We start from the raw sequence: 23,805 nt of genomic DNA on the forward strand, positions 1-23,805 counted from the left end.
AGGGAATTAAAATCATTCATAAGTCTATTCATTTGAGTGTCAAACCTTTTGAGAAACCTAGAGCAGCATCTAGATTGAGAGTGTCCAGTTTTCTTATATTGTGTGCATAGTGATGTATTTTTAAGAGATTCTACTTGGTTAGGGGTATCATCCTTACCTTTGACAAACACAGTTTCTCCACCAGAGGGAGTTTCATCTTTGTTGATATACCCCAAATGTCTTTGATTACCATAGGTTTTGCATTTATCAATTATTTCATTAAGCACTTTAGTTCCAGGGTGAAAATTTTCATTCATAGATGAAGAAGGCTTCTTATTCTTGATCTGTTGTGTGGGGACATTATTCTTCTCAAGGAGAGAATGATGCTCAGATTTAAGAAATCTAATTTTCTCAATTAAATTAGAATTTTCAGCATTAAGCACATCAATCTTATTTTTATTTGCATCAAGAATTTCATGATTTGTCATATAACTCTTAATTAATCTTTCATGCTCAATAAAAATATTGTCAAAGAATTTAACCCTTTGTTCATCAGTAAACTCATCATCATTAATATCACTATCACTATCACAGTAAGAGTTATTCTCATGTTCTATAGATGCAACAAAAGCTAACATGTCATTGGGATCGTACCTTGCATCTTCAAAAGTTGTAGAAGCACTATCTTTAGAATATGAATCACTCCATATTGCTTACATAAACGTTTTAATATTTTTGGGGCTAGGACACTCTTAAGAGTAGTGTTCCATGCCTCCATAGTTAAAGCATTCAACTTTCTTGTCTTTGGAAGAACCTTTTCCTTTCTCATTGGATGTTTGTTCATTTGGTCCTTTTCCTTTTCCCAATTCTTGGTTCTTGTAGAACCTTATATTGAATCTCATAACCCAATTCTTTTTGGCATATATGCCAATTCATCTGAGTTATATCTTATGGCATTTCAATATGTTTTTCCTCATTCTCAAAAGCCTTAAAGGTAGAGTCTTTAGGATTATGGGAATTCGGTAGGTTCATTTCATATGTTTGAATGGAGCCTACAAGTTCATCAACTCTTATAGAATCAGTGTCCTTGCTCTCCTCTATGACAATTACTTTAGGTCTAAATCTCCTTGGAAGAGATCTCAATATTTTCCTAACTACCTTAGAATCAGGAATAGGTTCTCCAAGATTAAATAAAGAATTTAGAATATTACTCAATTCAGAATAAAAGAAAGAAAAAGTTTGATTTTCATGCATCTTAATATTCTAAAACTAAGTAGCAAGCATTTACAATTTAGAAATCTTTATAGTAGACATACCTTCATGAGTAACTTGAATAATATCCCATGCTTCCTTTGCATGTTTACAATTTGCTATCCTGTGAAACTCATTTGGATAAACTCCATTAAAAATATTAAATAAAGCCCTAGCATTAGCTTCACTACCTTCATTATCAGCTTTGTCCCATTCATGTTTAGGTTTAAGTTCTCCTGTTGATCTTCCTTAGACATCAAGGAATAATGGTGGTCCCTAACCATGTTCAACTGAGTAATTATTTTGTCTTGCATTTTGAGGAAAACCATCATTTGTGCTTCCTAATGGAAGTAATTATTTCCATCAAAATAGGGTAGACTATTCAAAGGAGCACCATTTTTTTATTGTTCCATAACAGACTAACAGGATCAATAAAAATTTGATTTTTATCCTATGTAACTAATAAAAATTTGATTTTTAAACAATACTAGGTTTGATCCACATGCAAGGCACATGGACAAGATAGGTAATAAAGTTGATATTATATATAAATTTGTAATTATTTAATAAAAGTTTTTTAAAAATTAATTTAATCAAAATAAAATTGTTAAACTTTTAAGTAATTTTAGATATTTGTATTTAAAAAGATATTATAGCATCATGATAATTCTATGCATATATTTATTATATAATTAAAAAATCTAGATATCAAATTAAAAGTAATCAATTATTTTTTATTATAATAAACAAGTATACAATATTATTTTTTGAGATAGTGTATATGGCTTTAAATTTCCTAAAATGTTTAGATTAGTAATAAACAAACATATGTTATTATTTATTTGAATATATATATATATTAAATTCAAGAAATAAAAAAAATTATTAATTCTATTTAACCAAAATTTATTAGAAACAATATCTTCAAACTTTTTAAAAAACTAAAATAATGATCCTATTTGGACGAGATTTCTAACTCTGATCAAATTAAAATAAAAAGAAATTACACTTCAATCATAATTTTCTAAAATATATATTAACGTTATATATAAAAGTAGAGGCATTTATAAACACCAAGTGAAAGATAGACTCCAATTTAATGACACATGCATAATTAGAAAATATCTAAGTTTTAATTTTACAAATAAAAACTTAAAATTTAAATTTAAATAATTATTTGCATTTGAAATCAATCTACTTTTTCTATAATTCTATATAAATAAAAAATTATTAAAAAAATGAAAAAGGGGTTACGTAGAATTTTGTTAATGTTGTCCAAAGGGAATAAGAAAATCACATATATTTTTTGTTTTAAAGAATATCTTAAAAAAGTATATTTATATTTTTTTTCTCTTTTAAATATAAATTTTTTGATATTTTTTATTATTTAATTTGATAAATAGAAATTTGTGTTTAAAAAAAAAAAAAAAGAAACCAAAAGCAAAACCATTTCACATAAATGAAATTCCAAATCAAATTAAGAAAGTGATGAATAGCTTAAAAAGGAATGTCTTGTAGCTAATTTTCATCATTTCTCTTTCTTTTCACTCCTCCTTCAAATTTAGCTTGAAAAAAAAAATCCAAATGTAGCACTTTTAGCAAGTTAAACAAATTTACAATATTTCAAAAAGATACAAATTTATCCTAGGATAACTATTTTGGACCAACAAATGCTTCAATCCTCTTCCAATCTCAATCAAACCTATGTAAAAAAATCACAAAAGAAAAAAACAAAAAATCAGAATGCATGATTTTCCTACAGTATGAAATGAAACAGAAAGTCATTTCATAACAGAGCTAAATAAACAAAACTCTAACTAAAAAAAACCTAGAATCCCCCAATAATCAATTATTTCTTAAAGAATTATGATTGGACTTGGGGATCCATGGAAATTACAAAAATCAAATGTTAAATTAAATAAATCTACAATCTAATGCAACTGTGAATCATAATTTATCATAAAATAAACTAAAATCATCTATTGAAAAGGAAAAAAAAAAACAGCAAAGAAAGAGAAGGTCTTTTCAAAAACACACTTCGAGAAACCAAAGTGAAATGACAAAAACAAAAGCCTTATTAGAAAAACCGAAAATAAAAAGATTAACCAATTAAGAAAATGTTCAATTTGATGATATTTAACAGAATTACCAACCTCAATTCCTCATTTGGTTGTGGAGAAAGTGCAAGAAAATAGAAAGAAACAAAAGAAAAGAGAAACAAGTCCTAAAAAACAATAAACCCACCTCACTCAATTGACCAATTGAGTTGACTCTATTGAACATTTTGATTCGTTCCCAATTGGTGTCTCAACTGATTCATGTTCTCTCAATGGTCCCTGACAGTGGTGCCATTTAATACGTGTCCAGCTGGTGTCCTTTGATTGTGGTCCTCAGGGAGTAATCAACAAAATTTATAACCTATTACACCATGTACTAGGATAACCTTAGCTAGCATAGCATACTGGCTCTAGGGTCGTTCACTGGATGGGTTTTCACTTCACAATTGATATTAATTCAAAGTTGAATTGGTGTCTTTTCATTTCAAAGTTAGCTTTAAAAGAAAACAAAAGGATGTTTGAATGAAAAAGGTTTGGTTTTAAACTAACCAAAAATAGTAGTAACTGGATTTTACTTAGAAAAGTGTTTCTTGGAGTTTAGATCACTGGGCTTAGATTCCTCATACAAAAAGGGAGTTCCGGTCACTTGTTTCTTTTCCTCGCATTAGAGAATTAACATATAGTTAATTCTCTAACCGGTGTGGTACAGATGCTTCCCCTTAATGGGTTCAAACACTAAATCCCTCTCACTGATGCACCTTGCAATGGCTCATGCCTCTCACCCAGCATTTGCCATTCAAGGGTATCTTTAACCTTGGATTACCCGTCACAAGCTCGCAAGAGATAACTAATGGATGTCTCCTTGGAGTACAAAAGCTTACCAAGTGTTGGCTATTCTAGAAAATCCTACCTCTAAACACTTCCCAAAGGCTCGCAAGAGATAAACAAGTACATCTCAATAGATGGAGATCACTTGCCTTACCAAGTGTTGGCCCAGGTGATTTAAAGGCGTTTTAAGTTAACTAAAAAGATAAAAACCATTAACGGGTCACACTTTCTCTTTATTAAAAACTAAAACAACAAAACTTCCAATTTATGCATGAGGAAACTTACCCGGCTTTCTTCACTCCAAGAGACGAAGAGTCTAGCCTCTCATCCTCTAAGGAAAAATCCTCAAAGTTTGATTGGCTAGAAAGAAAACTAACGAGAAAACAAAAATATGAAAAACAGGGCAAGTGCTCTGTTCGTTGATTTTATATATGATATAATATATGATCGATGATCTGTGTAAAGGAAATTACAAAATATATATAAGAGGTTATTCACCCCTTATTCTTACTTAAAGACTAAGGAATCCTATGATAGGTGGGTTACAAGGAGACTTTGGGGATTTAGACAACAAATATCTAAAGCAAAATATCTCAAGATGTCGGTCGAAAATATCAGGAAGCTTCAGGAGAACACCGCGGCACTATATACTGAGAGAAAAACTCTTTGGGTAAGCGCTATCAAAAGATTCGGATATATATATCCGGAGAAGTTGAAACGTCCTCCTCTCCCATCCGACTGTGAGATATCCGGATGTAAAATGTCGGTGCACGGAATTTCGGATGTGAAATGTCGGCGCACGGAATTCCGGATATGAAATATCCGGAGAAGGTGGAAAGTTAGCCGGATAGAATTCTTCCCCGTGTGCAAGGTGTAGGGACCCCTCTCTCGGATGACACGAAGCGCGCAAGGCTATCCGGATCAACTCCATCCAGATTCCCCAAGAGGACATGTGGCGCGCTCTCCTATCCGGACTCCCTCAAGGAGAAGCACACGACACTTGTGAACATCACACCCGGACGATAGCATATCCTATCCCGATATGTTGTCCGGATCATTAACTTACACCACCATCCTATCCGGACGCCCTGTCCGGACATCTTTTACTCCTTGCGTTCCGGATCTGCTTATGGCAAAGGACTTCAAAGCTTCGGTTCTTCATGTTTATGAGCTTTCTATTGCTTTGCCATGGATTCCAAAGAACTCTCCTTAATCACAGACTGCTTTGGTGATCAAAAAGCTATCACAACACCAAAACTTAACACAATTTGATTAGAATTGATTGCAAGGGTCCTTAATATGTTAATTGGGTTAAAAGGTGATAACTACTACTCAAAAGTGTTTAAAAGAGTTAATTACAAGCTATGAAATAGCACTTTTTGAGTAGTAATCACATTTTTTCCAATCTTTCCCCCTTGAATCTTCTCATCAACTAAACAGAACCCCAAAATCAAGTAATGAAGAGCGACACACCATTATAAAGCTTTGAGAAACTTATTGTGCTCTTGCTCCATTTAACCCTCTTTGGACTTGGTGATGGTGTAGGGCTTATGGATCTTCTTATTCAAATCCTTCGATGAAAATGACGTAGTAGCAGAAGCAATAGTAGGCTGTAGAGACCCGATGATTCTCAAAACTGTCATGACAAGTCTCCGAATCCATGTGGGCACCACAAAATCCTAGATTTCCATAAGTGCCCTCATCATGCACCAACATAGCAAGGTGTGTGTAGGGCATCATCTTCCATCCATCCCATCAAGAAGTTAGTGTGGGTAGTTCGGTAAATATTCAACGAAAATTGGGGTAAAAATGATAAAATGGTTACAACAAAGGCTTTCATAGTATAAAGATAAATAATAAAAATTGCTTTTTTAATCAATAGGATAAAGAATTAGTTTTTTTTTTTATCCCTCTTCGATACCAATTGAAAAAATGTCTAATAAGGAACGCCTAGAGGGGATGGTGGGGGGTGAATAAATGATTTAAAAAATAAAATCAATATTTATGAATTATAATCACTTTTTCTTATCCCTTGGGATAACTTGGATATTTGAAAAGGATTTCATCCCAATAAAAAATTAATTTTTTTGGTTAATTGATATTCAAAATTAACGTATATATTGAAGAATGTTAGAGATAATAATAACTACAAGAATAACCAACCTAACAAACTTAACAATAATCCCAATTTATAGGTATAACCACCACAAGATAACCAATTCAACAAACTCAATAACCAATTAAAATTAAACTAAATTGTAATTAAAAACATGAACTTTATTTAATACAATTAATTAAGCTATTGAATTACAATTATAAACACATCTAAGCTAAAAAAATAAAAAAATTATAACTAAACTAAATTGAAATTAAAAACATAAACTTTATCCAATGGGATTATTTCAACTAATGAATTAAAACCACAAACATACTTAAACTAAAAGATAGGTTAAAACTAAACTAATTCAAGATTAAAAAAATAAACTTTATCTAACAAGATTATTCAAATTAATGAATTCAAACCACAAACACACTTAAACTCAAAGATAGGTTAAAACTAAACTAATTGAGGATTAAAAATACAAACTTTATACAACAAGATTATTTAAACTAATGAATTAAAATCACAAACACATTTAAACTAAAAGGTAGGTTAAAACTAAATTAATTGAGAATTAAAAATACAAAATTTATCTAACAAGATTATTTAAATTAATGAATTAACATCACAAACACACTTAAATTAAGAAAATGAATTGTAACCAAACTAATTCGGAATTAAAAACATAATATCTAATAGAATTAATTAATCTTCAAATCAAAATTTCAAATATATTAAATTAAAAAAATAAATTAAAACTAAATTAAATTGGAATTAAAAAACATGAACTTTAGCTAAGAGAATTAATCAAACAAATGAATTAAAATCATAAACACATTCAAATTAAAAATAAATAAAAAAAGATTTGAGGGGTGGGAACTTTCCAATTCCCACCCCTCAAATCCCCATGTGCATGCTGGCACTTTCCAAAACAAATAAAATTACAACGCGGACACTAAAAACTTCAATCCCACTAAAACATTCTTCCACTAAACATCATACACAAAACCATATTTTCATTGAATTATTTAATCACCACCTCATATGTACAGCCGCTAAACTCCATAAATACCCATTTGAATTCATTGTTTTTCCATTGAAAATCCAATCTCTAAATTCCATTACTTGGCCACTTTTTATAAGTCAAGAAAGAAAAAAAGATGACGCTTCTTTAAAGCGTCATCTTTTGGCATGTTATTGTATGTGTTAGTTAACAATCATGCTTTTAGGAAGTGGCATCTTTCATAAATGCTTTCAATGACGTTTAATAAAGCATCATCTTTGAATAATATTAATAATGACACTTATAAAAAATGTCATCTTTAAACATTTACTAGTGAAATAATTTTTACAAAGAGCATCATCTATAATATTTTATTAATGACACTTTCAAAAACGCCATCTTTGATTAATGTTGGCATTTTTGAATATTTTCTATTATAAATAATATTTATAACCTGTCATTACAACAATGGATTTGCTATATAATTAAATAAAAGGAAAAAATGAATTTTATAATTAAAACACCATCAAATATTGATATTCAATAATTTCTAATTTTCAACAAAAGAACAAATATTAGTGTAACAACTATTAAGATCTAAATTCTACAAAAACATAGTTCAATCTCCTAATCACCTTATTGATATAATCTTCATGATTTCCGGTATCACTTCCTTTACACATAATGGCTTATCTTCTTTTGTCAAACCATCAATTTCCTTTGCAACTTGTAAACAAATATTGGAAAAATAGAAAACCTCTAAATTATATATGCAACCAATAAATACAATTGAAACAATGACTTCCACAAAAATTTGTAAGGAAAAAAAAATATATTACAACCAATAAAAAATGAAATATAAACACATTTGAAAAAACAAAACACACACACACAAGTTAGGAAAAAAAATAGTTAGAGGTTATCACTTGAGGATAAGATGTCCTTCCCTAATTGAGTGAAGAAACTCCATAACAAAATAATGCTTCATAATTGAAAACAAAGAGAACTCTTCAAGAGTGATATATTTCTAATTATGATATAACATTAAAAAGTTAAAATAATGGGTCATAGTATCTCGAAACAACAAGAGGATAAATGAATTGTGACATAAACAACTAACCTAAAATAAATGTTCTACAAGCATAGTAGTGAATACAAAACAAATCCAAATACACAAAGAAAATACCAAATGAATATAATCCTAGGTGGGTGACTTCTCTAAAAAAATTTAAATTGTAAATAAGGGGGAAATAAAGAAAAGAGATGTAAAAAGAATTTTTCCTTACCATTATTAATTTCATGCAATATTTTTCTGGAAATTTCCAAATCTAGAAATCATGATAAGTTAAACTTTAGATAGGTTATTTCTTTCATTAACTCTTTTATGGGATGATTTTTTTTTTTTTTAAATTAGTAAAATTTCTAATTCAATTATTACTCATCTTTTTCTTATTGGTCAAATGGAAGAAAGGAAAAAAGAGTGATACATGTATTTAAAAGAAGGCTATTTCAATGTTTAGAAGCCAATTATTTATTAGTACGAATAATATTTCTTATTTCTAAAATAAAAAGAAGAAATAACAAAAGTTTGCATTTTCTTAATATACATATATGTATTCCGTAGTATGCTATTGAAAAGTTAAAAAGTAATTCCCATGACTATCGTGGATAATGTCACTATCAACTTTTAATATTTTAATATCATATTAAGTCTCATATTTTTTTTTTTAACAATATCCATGAATTGGCCTTAATTATATATATATATATATATATATATATATATATATGGTAATTGTGTTGAAAAAGAAATAAAAATTGTTCTATCCTTCATTAGAATATTAGAATATCAGGATCTAACTGAATTCACACGAAATTGACTACTTGCATTCAGCGTAGTTTGTAATCATTCAAGAGAATATCTAAAGTACCATTCAATTACAATAAATAATAAGAAAAAAATGGAGATACTAAAAGACTTACATAAAATTAGAAGCAAATATAGGTGCTGAAGTTGAATAGAGAAAGAATCCTAAATCTCAAATTTTCAACTAAGTTGAATAGAAGCAAATATATATATATATATATATATATATATATATATATATATATATATATATCAACTAAGTGATCTGCCTCTCCAATCTATTACTCTAATTTTTGTGCTTCATCATATTAAATAGTAGGAGACAATGACACTTGTTTCAACTACCAAGAATTATGAAGTGCAACAATGATACTTACATAAAACGCCATCATTTATAAAGCGTCATTATTCATTTATATAAAGCGTCAATACTTAGAAAATATTTTCAAGCGCCAACTTAAATATTCAACAAGCAACATTATTGCTCAAGTGTCAATGGTTCATTGAATTCCTTGACACTTTTTAGAAGCACCAAGGAATCAAATGTCATTATTTACAATTTTTGTAGTAGTGAGTGTCATGGGCCACCAAGGAATAACTATGAGTCAAAAGAGAAGTACAGGAAAACTCTTAGTGCCACATGTGCTAAGAGGACAAAATGGAGGGCCTACAAATATCTTTCTTCTCATTCTAAAAAACTTTAAAGGTAGAGTCTTTAGGCTTTTGGGAACTAGGTAGAGTCATCTCATATGTTTGAATGGAGCCTACAAGTTCATCAACTCTCATGGAATCGATGTCCTTGCTCTCTTCTATGACTATTACTTCAGTTATAAATCTCTTTGAAAGAGATCTCAATATTTTCCTAACTACCTTAGAATCCGGAATAGGTTCTCCAAGGTTGAATGAAGAATTTGCATTATCACTCAATTCAGAATCAAACGAAGAAAAAGTTTGATTTTCATGCATCCTAATATTCTTAAACCTAGTAGCAAGCATTTGTAATTTAGAAATCTTTATAATAGATGTACCTTCATGAGTGACTTGAAGTATATCCTATGCTTCCTTTGCATGTTTGCAATTTGCAATCCTGTGAAACTGACCTGGACAAACTCCATTAAAAATACTAAATAAAGTCCTAGCATTGGCTTTACTACTTTTATTGTCAGCTTTGTCCCATGCATGTTTAAATTTAAGTTCTCTTGTTGATCTTCCTCAAGTAGCAAGGATTAATGGTGGTCCCTAACCATATTCAACTGAATTCCATACCCTTTCACCTTGCATTTCTAAGGAAAAACATCATTCTTGCTTTCCAATAGGAATTATTACTCCCATCAAAATAGGGTGGACTATTCAAAAGGAGCAACACTTTTTGAATGTTCCATATCAGACTTACAGGATCAATAAAAATTTGATTTTGAAACAATGTAAACAATAAAAATTGAACTTTTAGTCAATAGGATAAAGAATCAACATTTTATCATTCTCTGATACCAATTGAAAAATAAGTAATGCTCAAATACCACTTGAATAATAATTGAAAATCCAATAGGGAACACCCAGAGAGAGGTGAATGGGTGATTTAAAAATTTAATTAATATTTGTAAATTATAAAAAACTTTTTTTTACTCCAATAGATATTGGGGATATCCCAAATAATTAAATGCATTATACCTAAAATCTTTAGGTATTCAAAAATAAGATTTTTAACTTTTAGGGATACCCTACAATTGGTTAGGGATAAAGATAATATAATTGTTAATATCCAAATAACAATATCTCGAGAAATGTTACAAATAACAATAATTAGATATAAGGATAGCAACCATAATCACTAAGATAACCACCCTAACAACCTCAATAGCAATCCCAACCAATCAAACAACCTAATCAAGTAATATATGCATGAATAAATAGATATGTACTTTTTAGGAAAACCTTGCAAGATATTAGGGATAATCAATTTAACCTATTCTTGGCAATTCAAACAGAATATTAAATATAAAAATACAGACAATGAGGTATAAAATTTTTTACATGGAAAACCTCCACAAACTATGGAGATAAAAAAACCATGAGGTCTAAGACCTACCAATCTAAATCCACTATTCAAAATCAAGTTACATAAATCTATCTAGACACTTTACCCTAAAAACTTACTCTACAACGCCTACAACTTGATTCACGTCTATGACACAACAACTCCCTACAACTTGATTCACGTCTATGACACAACAACTCCTTATTGCTCCATAGTAGATCCTTCGATACCTTAGAAGGGATTACAATCTTCAACTAATAATTCAAAGATTCAAATCCTTGAATGAGAGAATGGAAATGGTGTAACAATTAGGCATTTCTCCCAAGGAGTCCCTTTAAAGAATAATAAGTCTCCCAACATTCTTCTAAGATCTCTATGAGTCCAAGAAATTGACAAATTATATAATAATCCCAGTCAATATTCTACAACTTTACATTATTCTTGTTATTTTAATACAAGAGGAATACTTAGTCAACAATTTTTTTAAACAGAAAGTTGAATAATGCAAACATTCAATGAAAATATACCATTTTAATTCTTTGTAGCTTCAACATGGTGGCATGTCGGATGGTGGAGGCAACATTTCAGCTTCTAGGTGTTTACCATTTTTCACTATGAACGCAGTTTCCATGCCCCAAGTCAGATGGCGTTCTACATGGCAATGCATGAACCACACTCCTGGAACAGAGAAAATATACCAACATTACACCTAACTTATTGCAATATTAAGAAAAATTATTTCCTTGGTATACAGGTTGGCAGTTTCAAGGGTTTTTTTTTTTTTTTTTTCTAAATTCACATGAGTGCTTGCAACATACCAGGGTTGGATGCCTCGAATCTGATTGCAGCCCAACCTTTCGTAGGAATAGAGATGGTACTCTGAAGGGGAGAATCCACCAGATTGTAGCGCAATGGGTCCCTATTTTTATCGAAATTCCCAAATCCCCATCCAACAACATAGAAACTATATCCATGGAGATGTATGGGGTGGGTTGTCCCTGCAATCAAGCTTGTCCCTTGAACAACAATCTATACTCCAAGGGAAGAATATCATTGGTAAAATCGAACACCAGTGGTGGAACGCTAGGAAATTTATCTCCATATACACCACTAATGTTATAATAGTAAGCTTGTAGTATGTCAATGGTAGGAGATTGGAAGCTTATGTTGTTTATACTTGCGGAGAACCGCGTCCCATTGGGCCCTCCACATGAATTATTGGGGCAGAGGAATGAGTTCATGGAAATAGTGTAAATCAGTTTAGTGCTCGGGCTCAATGGAACATTGCAAGGATGTTCCGCATCTGCTAAGCTTCGGAGGCCAGCCATGACCTGAACCGATGCATTTGTGTCATTGTATGCAGGAAAATAAGGTAAGAAGGGAGGTGAAGATGGAGTGTAATATCCCCTGTACTGTACAATAGCTGTGGTGGTTGTGTTATCAAAAGCATTAGGACCTATCGGGGCACTGGAATAAGTTTTAGCTGCCATGTAATAGTGATCCGGGTGTTGGTTAGCTTCTAGTAAGACATCGTAGGTTTGGCCAGGATATATTGTGACATAATCTCGTGTCAATGGTTTCGTGTAGCTACCATCTGTTCCAACCACTGTCATTTTATGCTTGGCAATGGAGAAGAAGAGAGCCTCGTTTAAGGCAGCATTGATTATGTGAAGTAGATAGGTCTTTCCATGATCCACCATTAGCTTGAATGTGCCTGCAATTAGAAAGAGAAAGTTTTATACTTATGACTAGCGAAAAGAAAAAGAAAAAGTTTCCATGAGGATCCACCAATTATGAAGTGATTAGTGGTGTAAATTTGGCTCCATAGTTCAAAATTGTCCGTTCCAATGTGGGGAACGACCTCCAATCACTTTCTGATGGTCTCTAAAAGAAATAAATAGACCATGGGAAGGGAGATAGGTGTCTCGTTAGCCCAAGGATTACATGTTTCAAAATTTCTTAAGGATGTACTTAGGGTTCCAATGTTTATTCCAAGGTGGTGAATGACATCCAATCACTTCCCAAGGGTTCCTAAAGGAACAAACGGACCATGGGAAGGGTGGTAGGGGTCCTAGTAGCCCGATGATTGGATGTACCAAATTTTCTTAAGGATGTACCTAGGGTTCCAAAGTCCATTATGAGATGAGGAACGACTTTGAAATCACTTCTAAATGGTCTTTAAATGATCAAATGGACCATAAGAAGCGATATGGGGTAGCCAGAGGATAAGATATACCAAATTTTCTTAAAGATGTACCTAGTGTTTAAAAGTCCATTTTGGGGTGAGGAATAGCCTCCAATCACTTCTCGAGGATCCCTAAATGAACAAATGGACCCTGGGAAAGGAGATAGGGGTCCCGATAGCTCGAAAATTTGATGTAACAATATTTTTTTAAGGATATACCTAAGGTTCCAAAGTCCATTCCGAGATTCGAAATGACCCCATTCACTTCTCAAGAGTCCCCAAAGCATCAAATAGACTATGGGAAGGGATATAGTGGTTGTGGTAGCCCAAGGATCGAATGTACCAAATTGTCTTTAGGATATACCTTGGGTTCTAATGTCTGATCTAAGGTGAAGAACAACCTATAATTCATTCTCGAGGATCCCTAAAGGAATATATGAACCATGAGAATTGAGATAAGGGTGTTGGTTTCCTTAAGAATGGATGTGCCTAGGGTTCCAAAGTTCATTCTGGGGTGGGCGAGGACCTCCAATCACTTATCAAGGGTCCCAAAAGAATATATAAACCATGACAAGAATGATAGGGGTCTTGATTCCCCTAGGCATGGATTTACCTATTTTTCTTACGAATGTACTTATTTTTTATGAAATTAATATGAAAAGTTAAATATGGTTTTTTTTTATGAAAAATATATTTTCTTTTACATTTTATTTTAATTAAAAATTAAAGATTTTAACCAAACAAAAGGTTAGATCCATAATAAAATTAAAATCATAAGAAAATATATAAAAGCACAATAACTTATTGTGATTTTCATGTGATATATTTAAAATAATTTTTTTTAAAACAATAAAAATAATAAAATAGTATTATAAAGATATTTTTACTTTTACATGTCATAGAATTTACAAAATAAATAAATCTTTTGTTTACCATTAATATAAAAAAATCTTTTATTATAAACCTCTAAATAATAAAATAAAATATTTAAATTTAAACCTTAATATATTAATATAATTAATATTTAAAATCATCAAGTACATTATTTGTGGGATAATATTTTCATTTTTGTCCATTATACATATATTTGATTTAATTTGTTATATTAACCATTTATTATACATTATCATTTTAAGTATAATATGTCCAAAAAATAATTATAATCAATAAATATAGAGAAATTAGAGAGTGAAAAAAAATTAAAATTAAAGAAGTTTGATGAGAAAATATATGAGCATATTAAAAAGAATATCAAAGGAAAAAAATAACAAAGAAAAATATAATAGGTGACTATGGATTATGGTGGTAAAAGAAGGGGAAAAAAAAAAAGAAAGAAAGAAAAAAGAAAAAAGTGGAAATCTGGCAAGTGGTAAGTGAGACGTGTGAGAGAAATAAGAAAAATAAATGATTCATGTACTTATCAATAGATGGTATTAAAGTGATGTGTATTTTGTCATTTACTTTTGAGGGTAATTGTGGAACAAAATGAAAGCACTATTGAAGTACATGAATAGGTAATATTTTTTCTCATCTTACATTAAAATTAAAAAGGTAAAAGCAAAGTTCTAAAAATCTCAGTTTTTATTTATTTATTTATTTTTGGTGATGTATGGTTACATGATTTCCCCTTTAAAATTTAGGAATTAAAAATTAGATTTTATAAATTAAAAATTAGACTAAAAATAAAATTGAAAATTTAAAGTAAGGAATTTAAAACTTAAATTAAATATTATATTAAACAATGTATGCAAGTAAAAAATAATAATAATCCTTAACAAATCAGTATCTACAACAAATACTACTTTTATGGCATAATTTATGATTTTATTCTTAAAAACAAATCACTTTTGAAAAATTAGTTATTAATAATTAAAAATAATAAATACATAATTAGATTATTTAAAAATAAAATAATCATTTATTAATTAAAATATTGTTGGGTACTTTACACAAAAACTTTTTATGTATATAATATATTACTATTATATAGTGTATTTTTTATTTTGTAAAATAGTAATATAGTAGTTATGCATATAGTACAACATATTGTACAATATAATATTTAACTTACAATATATATTTATTAAAAATATATGATATCTTTATACAGACAAATTATATTTGGAATTCTAGATCAATGGAATGTCTTTAGACAAACTATATACATTTACCAATATTAACAATTTTTAAAAAACTAAGCAATAATTAAAAAATATTCCTACTAGCTTAAACTAGGTAATTAAATATTAGTATAAATTTACTTTTTGAGTGAACAAGCTTAGGGGTTACAATTTGTGTTGATGGGTCATATTTGTGTTGTGTCAAACCCGACACAAATAATAATCTGGTTAAAAACGTAAACCTAAAATACTACATAATTATTAAACAGGTAACATATCGTGTAACTCATTTGTCCCATTTAATAATTAGGTTGAGTTAGGTCTTGTGTTAATTTATATGACTAATATATTTATGACTCAATTAACCTATTTATTTAAAATCAAATTTAGAATGTGTCAAATATGAGTTAAATATTTTAAAAAGTATAATTAAACTAATCAACATAATTATTAAATGAATTAATTGATGTCCAATTTTGTTATGCGTGTTGACTCAAAGACTACCTAGTTATTAGATGAGTTATATAGGTCAACATGAATTTAACTCAAACTCAATTATACTCAACTCAAACCCATAAAAAGCATGGTAGATTCAAGTCTTGTTGAAAAATTGTATCAAATTTTATCATCCTTAAACAAGCTTGATGTTGAATAATAACAAATTAAAGGACTATGGTTTATTCATAGCTAATATAAATTTAATTCTAGACTTTTGGAACAATGCTAAAATAAAAGTATGATTAATAGAAAACATTGGAACAATGCTAAAGTATAATACTTGAACCAACATCAATAATTCTATATCCTTTTCTTTTTTTCTTTATCTTTCTATTGTATTTCAAACAAAAATATCAAACACAATAAAACACTATAAAGGTAAATCATATAATGATTTATGATATATTTCAATTGCTTTTATAACTATATTTTTTTATAAGTCAGTAGCTATAGTAGTTACTGTTTTAAGGTATAATTTATGAATGGAGCTGTTGCAGGGGATGGGGCGGCTTAACAGGACCTGTACTAAGGTGCATCACGGGCAGCTAAAAGGTATGGCTATAGCATGGGGGATAGGACGGATTGATGGGTGAAGGAGTTGGGTCTTGGGCAGCTAAAACTGAGCTGCAACAGAGGAGAATGGACGGCTGGTGCAGAGTGTCCTTAGCATGGCTGGTTGCAGGGGTTGAAGTATGGGCTTAGGTATGCTTTTAGGCAGCCAAATGGATGGGTTACAGAATGTGAGAAAGGACGGCTGGTGATGGCTGGGTGAAAGTGATCTTCTGACGGCTGGATGGTGGCTGGTGGTGGATGCTGGAATTATGGGTTTAATATTACGTGAAAGGCTTGTGAATATCTGGCTAGTATAGGCATGGGATTTTTGAATGGCAGTTACTTAGTTGGAATCGATGAAAAAAGGAGATTTTTGGCACATTCAAAATTAAATAAATATTTAAAGAGATATCGTATTTTATGTTTCAAAATGTATATTTAATGACAATAGTAACAACTTTAATTTAAATTATGGTTTATGAAACAAAAAGATAAAGAATATTACTCGTAAAATAATGCTTAATAAAAAAATCGAATCACGTTAAGTTGTTTGTATTAAAATCTACTTTTAATTTGTCACCAAATTTTATTATTTACATCTTTTTAGTTATTTTTATTATTCAAAGAAGTACTTTATTTTACTTTATGTTTTAAAATAAGGATTCAATAATTTTGTTTTAAATTACGGTTAATGGTAAGTTAGAACAATGAGAAGGCCTTAAGCTACAGATTCAAAGGTTTATGTGATCACATCAAAATTTCTATAATTTATCCTCTAAGAAGCTAGAATCAAAGATTACCAGTTGATAAATTACAATGATTTATTTGGATAGTAACCTATATGTGTCATGGGCAAAATGAGGGGTCTACAATAGGTGTCACATTAGCTCAAGGATTGGATGTAACAAATTTTCTTAAGGATGTAACTAGGGTTACAAAGTTCATTTCGAAGTACCTAGATATTGACCTCTAATCACTTCTCAAAGTTCCCTAAAGGAATAAACGGACCATGGGTAATAAGATAGGGGTCCCGGTAACTCAACGATTAGATGTACCAGCTTTTTTTAAGGATGTACCAAATTTTGTAAAGGATGTATTAAATTTTATAAAGGATGTGCCAAATTTTGTAAAAAATGTACCAAATTTTGTAAATGATGTACTAAGGGTGCCAAAGTTCGTTCCAATGTGGGGAACGACCTCCAATCACTTCCTGAGAGTCTCTAAAAGGAATAAATGGACCATGGGAAGGGAGATACGTGTCACATTAGCTCAAGGATTAGATGTTTCAAATTTTCTTAAGGATGTACCTAGGGTTCCAATGTCCGTTCCAAGGTGGGGAACGACATCCAATCATTTCCCAAGAGTTTGTATAGGAACAAACGGACCATGGGAAGGGTGATAAGGGTTCCGATAGCCCAATGATTGGATGTATCAAATTTTCTTAAGGATGTACCTAGGGTTCCAAAGTCCATTCCGAGATGAGGAACGATTTGAAATCACTTCTAAATGATCCCTAAATGATCAAATGGACCATAAGAAGTGATATGGGGTAGCCAGAGGATCATATATACCAAAATTTCTTAAAGATGTATTTAGGGTTCAAAAGTCCATTTTAGGGTGAGGAATAACCTCCAATCACTTCCCAAGGATCCCTAATTGAACAAATGGACCTTGGGAAATGAGATAGGGGTCCCAATAACCCGAAAATTGGATGTACCAATTTTTTTTAAAGATGTACTTAGGGTTCCAAAGTCCATTCCGAGATGAGAAACAACCTCCATTCACTTCTCAAGAGTCCCCAAAGTATCAAATAAACTATGGGAAGGGATATAGGGGTCTCGATAGCCCAAGGATCGAATGTACCAAATTGTCTTTAGGATATACCTTGGGTTCCAATGTCGATCCAGGGTGAAGAACAACTTATAATTCATTCTCAATGATCCTTAAAGGAATATATGAACCATGAGAATTGAGATAAGGGTCTTGGTTCCCTTAAGAATGGATGTATTTAGGGTTTCAAAGTTCGTTATGGGGTGGGCAAGGAACTCCAATCACTTATCAAGGGTCCCAAATGAATATATAGACCATGACAAGGATGATAGGGGTCATGATTCCCCTACACATGGATTTACCTAATTTTCTTATAAATGTACTTATTTTTTATGAAATTAATATAAAAGGTTAAATACATTTTTTTTTAATGAAAAATATATATTTTTTAATTAAAAATTAAAGATTTTAACCAAACAAAAAGTTAGATCCACAATCAAATTAAAATCATAAGAAAATAGATAAAAGCACAATAGCTTATTGTGATTTTGATGTGATAAATTTAAAATAAATTTTTTTTTAAATATATATAAATAATAAAATAGTATTATAAAGACATTTTTACGTTTACATGTGATAGCATTTACAAAATAAATGAATCTTTTGTTTAACATTAATATAAAAAAGTCTTATATCATAAACCTCTAAATAATAAAATAAAATATTTAAATTTAAACCTTAATTTATCAAATATATTAATACAATTAATATTTAAAATCATCAAGTATATTATTTGTGGGACAATATTTTCATTTTTGTCCATTATACATATATTTTATTTAATTTTTTATATTAATTATTTATTATATATTATCATTTTAAGTTTACTATGTCCAAAAAATAATTATAATCAATAAATATGGAGAAATTAGAGAGTGAAAAAAAAATTAAAATTAAGGAAGTTTTATGAGAAAATATATGAACATATTAAAAAAAATATATCAAAGGAAAAAAATAAAAATAACAATGAAAAATGTAATAGGTGACTAAGGATTATGGTAGTAAAAGAGGGGGAAAAAAAGGAAAGAAAAAAGGAAAAAAGAAAAAAAAAAAAAAAGAAGAAGAAGGGAATGTGGCAAGTGGTAAATGAGATGTGTGAGAGAGTTGATGTGAGATAAATAAGAAAAATAAATGTTTCATGTACTTGTCAATATGTGGTATTAAATTGATGTGTATTTTGTCATTTACTTTTGAAAGTAATTGTGAAACAAATCTGAAAGCACTATTGGAGTGCATGAATAGGCAATAGTTTTTCTCATCTTACATTAAAATTAAAAAGGTAAAAGCAAAGTTCTAAAAATCTTTTTTTTTTTTTTGGGTGATGTATGGTTACGTGATTTCCCCTTTAAAATTTAGGAATTAAAAATTTAAAAATTAAAAAATTGAATTTATAGATTAAAAATTAGACTAAAAATAAAATTGAAAATTTAAAGTAAGGAATTTAAAGCTTAAATTAAATATTTTATTAAACAATGTATGCAAGTAAAAAAAAAAATCCTTAACAAATTAGTATCTACAACAATTACTACTTTTATGGCATAATTTATGATTTTATTCTTAATAACAAATCACTTTTGAAAAATTAGTTATTAATAATTAAAAATAATAAATACATAGTGAGATTATTTTAAAATAAATTAATCAATTATTAATTAAGACATGGTTGGATACTTTACACAAAAACTTTTTATGTATATAATATATTATCATTTTTTATTTTGTAAAATAGTAATATAGTAGTTATGCATATAGTACCAATATATTATACAATATAATATTTAACTTACAATATATATTTATTAAAAATATATGATATCTTTATACTGACAAATTACATTTGGAATTCTAGATCAGTGGAATGTCTTTAGAGAAACTACATACATTTACCAATATTAACAATTATTAAAAAACTAAGTAATAATTAAAAAATATTCCTACTAGCTTAAACTAGGTAATTAAATATTAGTATAAATTTACTTTTTGAGTGAACAAGCTTAGGGGTTATAGTTTGTGTTGGTGGGTCATATGTGTGTTCTGTCAAACCCAATAGGAATTATAATCTGGTTAAAAATGTAAATCTAAAATACTACATAATTACTAAACAAGTAACATGTCGTGTAACTCATTTGTCCCATTTTATAATTAGGTTTTGTCATTTAATAATTAGGTTGAGTTAGGTCTTGTGTTAATTTATATGACTAATATGTTTATGACTCAATTAACCAATTTATTTAAAATCAAATTTAAAATGAGTTAAATATTTTAAAAATTATAGTTAAACTAATCAATAATTCTACATCCTTTTCTTTTTTCTTTATCTTTCTATTTTATTTCAAACAAAAATATCAAACACAATAAAACACTATAAAGGTAAATCATATAATAATTTATGATATAAGAAAAATTGTTAAAAAATGTATACAACTATAAATGCAAGATAAGAAATAGGTAAAAAAAAATGGTAAATATTTGACTGGAGATGAAAGCATGGGTATAGGTTTGTACTTTAGAAATTTAAAAAGGAAATGAACATATGATTAAAATAAACCTGATACAGTTACTCTATAAGAATGGATCCTGTTTCTAACCTTTTAACACACAAATTTGGAAATCTAAACATTCTTTCCTATAATGGAATCCTATATTCCTTCTGAAAGCAGCGCTAACTTTTCCCTTCCTACCAAATGCAAACATCATGGCTGGAGAGTTAATGAAGATTTTTACCACTACCATGGATTCTGGTGCTATTCCTTCTTCCTAGAAGGAACCATGAAATCTCAAGAACACTCCCAGGCCCAACTTCATAAAGGTACTGTATGCGAGGTCAAAGTTCTAAAAGTATTCTACATATATTTTAAATTTATTTCTTGGTCAATTCTCAAAGTCAAACTTGTATTCCACGATACGCAACCTGATTGAAGCTGAGTTGTAAGAAATTAATTTTCACAATTGTTAGCATTCTTCAGGCATTTGGTTTATTTAGGCTTATGTTTGGTTTCTCATAAAATTTAACCGAAGAGAAAATAGAGAGGAAAAGTTAAAGGAAAGAGAAAGTGAAGGACAATAAAAAATAAAGTTAAAAATGATAAATTATTTTTATTTGATTTCAAACTCATTTTATTTATTTTAACTCATCAATATAAAGATTAAATAATTTTAAAATGCATAAGTTTTTAACTAATTTTAATTATATTTAATTTTATTTGGAATATTTTATAGGGCAACCAAACATGAGAAAATAATTTTCCTTAACATTTTTTTTTTCTTTCCTTTGTATTTTCTGAAACCAAACATAACCTTAAAATTTGGTAAATGATCAAATATCATAATTATAGTGTTCCTGCTCATTGAACTGGTCCTGGAAGAACATTCAAAATTAATACACATTCAAATAATTATTTATTATTATTATTATTATTATTATTGTTAAATTTAAATCTGTAAATTATTAATTTTCACAATTGTTAGCATTCTTCAGGCATTTGGTTTATTTAAAATTTGCAATTAATAAACTAGTCTCGTGTGATCTTGAATCAAAATTGAAGCCGGCATGGAGGAAATATGCAAAGGAAACCAATATTTATTTGCTGGTGCATGCAATTTATCTGTGCACTATGTCTTATCGAGGTTATGGCAGGTAGACCCAGTAGCTTCTTACATCCATGCTCATTTCTTTAATCGTTCATTGAATGTTGTGAGGTGCTCACCAAATTTTACAAATCCATAGGAACGGACCCAGAACAAGGACTAGGTTTGATTCGACTGGGAATGGAGAATACAGATACACTTTGGTTCCTTGCATGATAAAAAATAAAGTGTTTCTTTAATTTGTCATAACTTTAAAGTTTATTTTATGGATTTGCAAATGTAAATGCTTTTTTGCTCTGGATTTGCGAGAGCGTGATATGGGTATTCAATTCAGCTGTTATATTTCATTTTTCTATTAATGGGATAAGGATTGAAGAGTTCAACAAACATCGGTATAAAAAATAAAGATAATTTCATTCAAATTCTAGTAATCAATTGCCTCATTTTAGGCCCTTACTCACACTTTGTGAACCAATCCTGTGGAGGAATCCTTTGGTTTTTGGGGTATTGGATTCTCATTAATGATTATGTGATTCAAGTTGATATTCTCACTTCCGTTTCGCTCATAAGCTTGCTCGTGCCAATGCTTCCCTGTAAGACGGATTAAGTTTTTGGGGTGTTGGATTATTCTTTCAATTAGAAATTAATTTATGGCAAATATATATATATATATACTTGTTGCAATGCTTATAATAAGACCATATAAAAGAATAAAATAAAATAAAATAAAAGGAATGAATGATGCAATAATATATACTAACATGTGCAACAGTGTATCTAAATATGGTTTCTAATTTAACTAAAGTCACATCTTCAAAATGACATTTTAAAATTTGAACAGAGATAGTTATTTATTTTATTGGAGTTGGATTTGAACAGATTGACCAATTCCATAAATAATTATTTATTTATTTTGTTGGAGTTTAATTTGAATGTCTGGATTGACCCAATTTAATAAATAATTATTTATTGGATTTGCGATTGAGTACCCAAGTGAACTAAGCCAACCTAATAAATAAAAATAAGGAAGAAGTTTTTGAAAGCTTTAAAACTACTAAAAAACTATTATAAAAAAATAAACAATGTGAATCTTAGACTTTCTCCCGATGAAAAAATAGAACAATTTTATTTTATTTTATTTGGCCCAAAACTGCCGGTACTCCCACGGTAGCATATAGTGTTTGATGGACATGCATTTGTATAATTTTTTTTATGATTTATAATATTGCATCAATGTTTATGAAATAGGTTTTCTATTAAGATATTTGAATGGAGATGAAAGCATGGGTACTGTACGCGAAAATCTCAACATCATGGCTGGAGAGTTAATGAAGATTTTTACGACTACCATGGATTCATGAAATCTCAAGAACACTTCCAGGCCCAATCTTGATGAGGGTACTGTACGCGAGGTCAAAGTTTTAAAAGTATTCTACTTATATTTTAAATTCTCAAAGTCAAACTTGTATTCCACGATACGCAACCTGATTGAAGCTGAGTTGCAAGAAATTAATTTTCACAATTGTTAGCATTCTTCATGCATTTGGTTTATTTTGGTAAGTGATCAAAATATCATAATTATAGTGGTCCTGCTCATTGAACTGGTCCTGCACATTGAAGTGGTCCTGGAAGAACATTCAAAACTAATACACATTCAAATTACTTTATCTTATATTGATACGTGGCGAGGAATTGTTGAACCCCATGAGAATCGTCTTGAATATATTATGAATTATATATTAAAGAAATACAGCAAAAGTTCGGGAGAAACCGGCTGTTGGGTGCCCACAGAAGGTGACAGCAGCCATAAAAGTTGCTGTTCAGCTTTCACCAATTCTAGTTTTGGTTCTCTCCATCCTCTATAAATACCTTCAAGAATTTATCTATTCATGTCAAAGAGCACGAAAG

General features: G+C 29.6%; 1 protein-coding gene across 1 annotated transcript; it reads right to left on the reverse strand.

Moving 5' to 3' along the window:
• Positions 1-12,128: 12,128 nt before the first annotated feature.
• Positions 12,129-12,824, reverse strand: LOC117905517 (laccase-14-like). The gene has a single exon (XM_034818428.1). The coding sequence runs from the start codon at positions 12,822-12,824 to the stop codon at positions 12,129-12,131; it is 696 nt and encodes a 231-aa protein (XP_034674319.1).
• Between the last annotated feature and the right edge of the window lie 10,981 nt (positions 12,825-23,805).

The sequence above is a fragment of the Vitis riparia genome, chromosome 18 (genome assembly GCF_004353265.1).
Source record: "Vitis riparia cultivar Riparia Gloire de Montpellier isolate 1030 chromosome 18, EGFV_Vit.rip_1.0, whole genome shotgun sequence".
Classification (NCBI taxonomy): Eukaryota; Viridiplantae; Streptophyta; class Magnoliopsida; order Vitales; family Vitaceae; genus Vitis; species Vitis riparia.

Excerpts from the sequence above, each read along its gene's own strand:
- LOC117905517 (XM_034818428.1), bottom strand. The coding sequence starts at position 12,824 with ATGGTGGATCATGGAAAGACCTATCTACTTCACATAATCAATGCTGCC.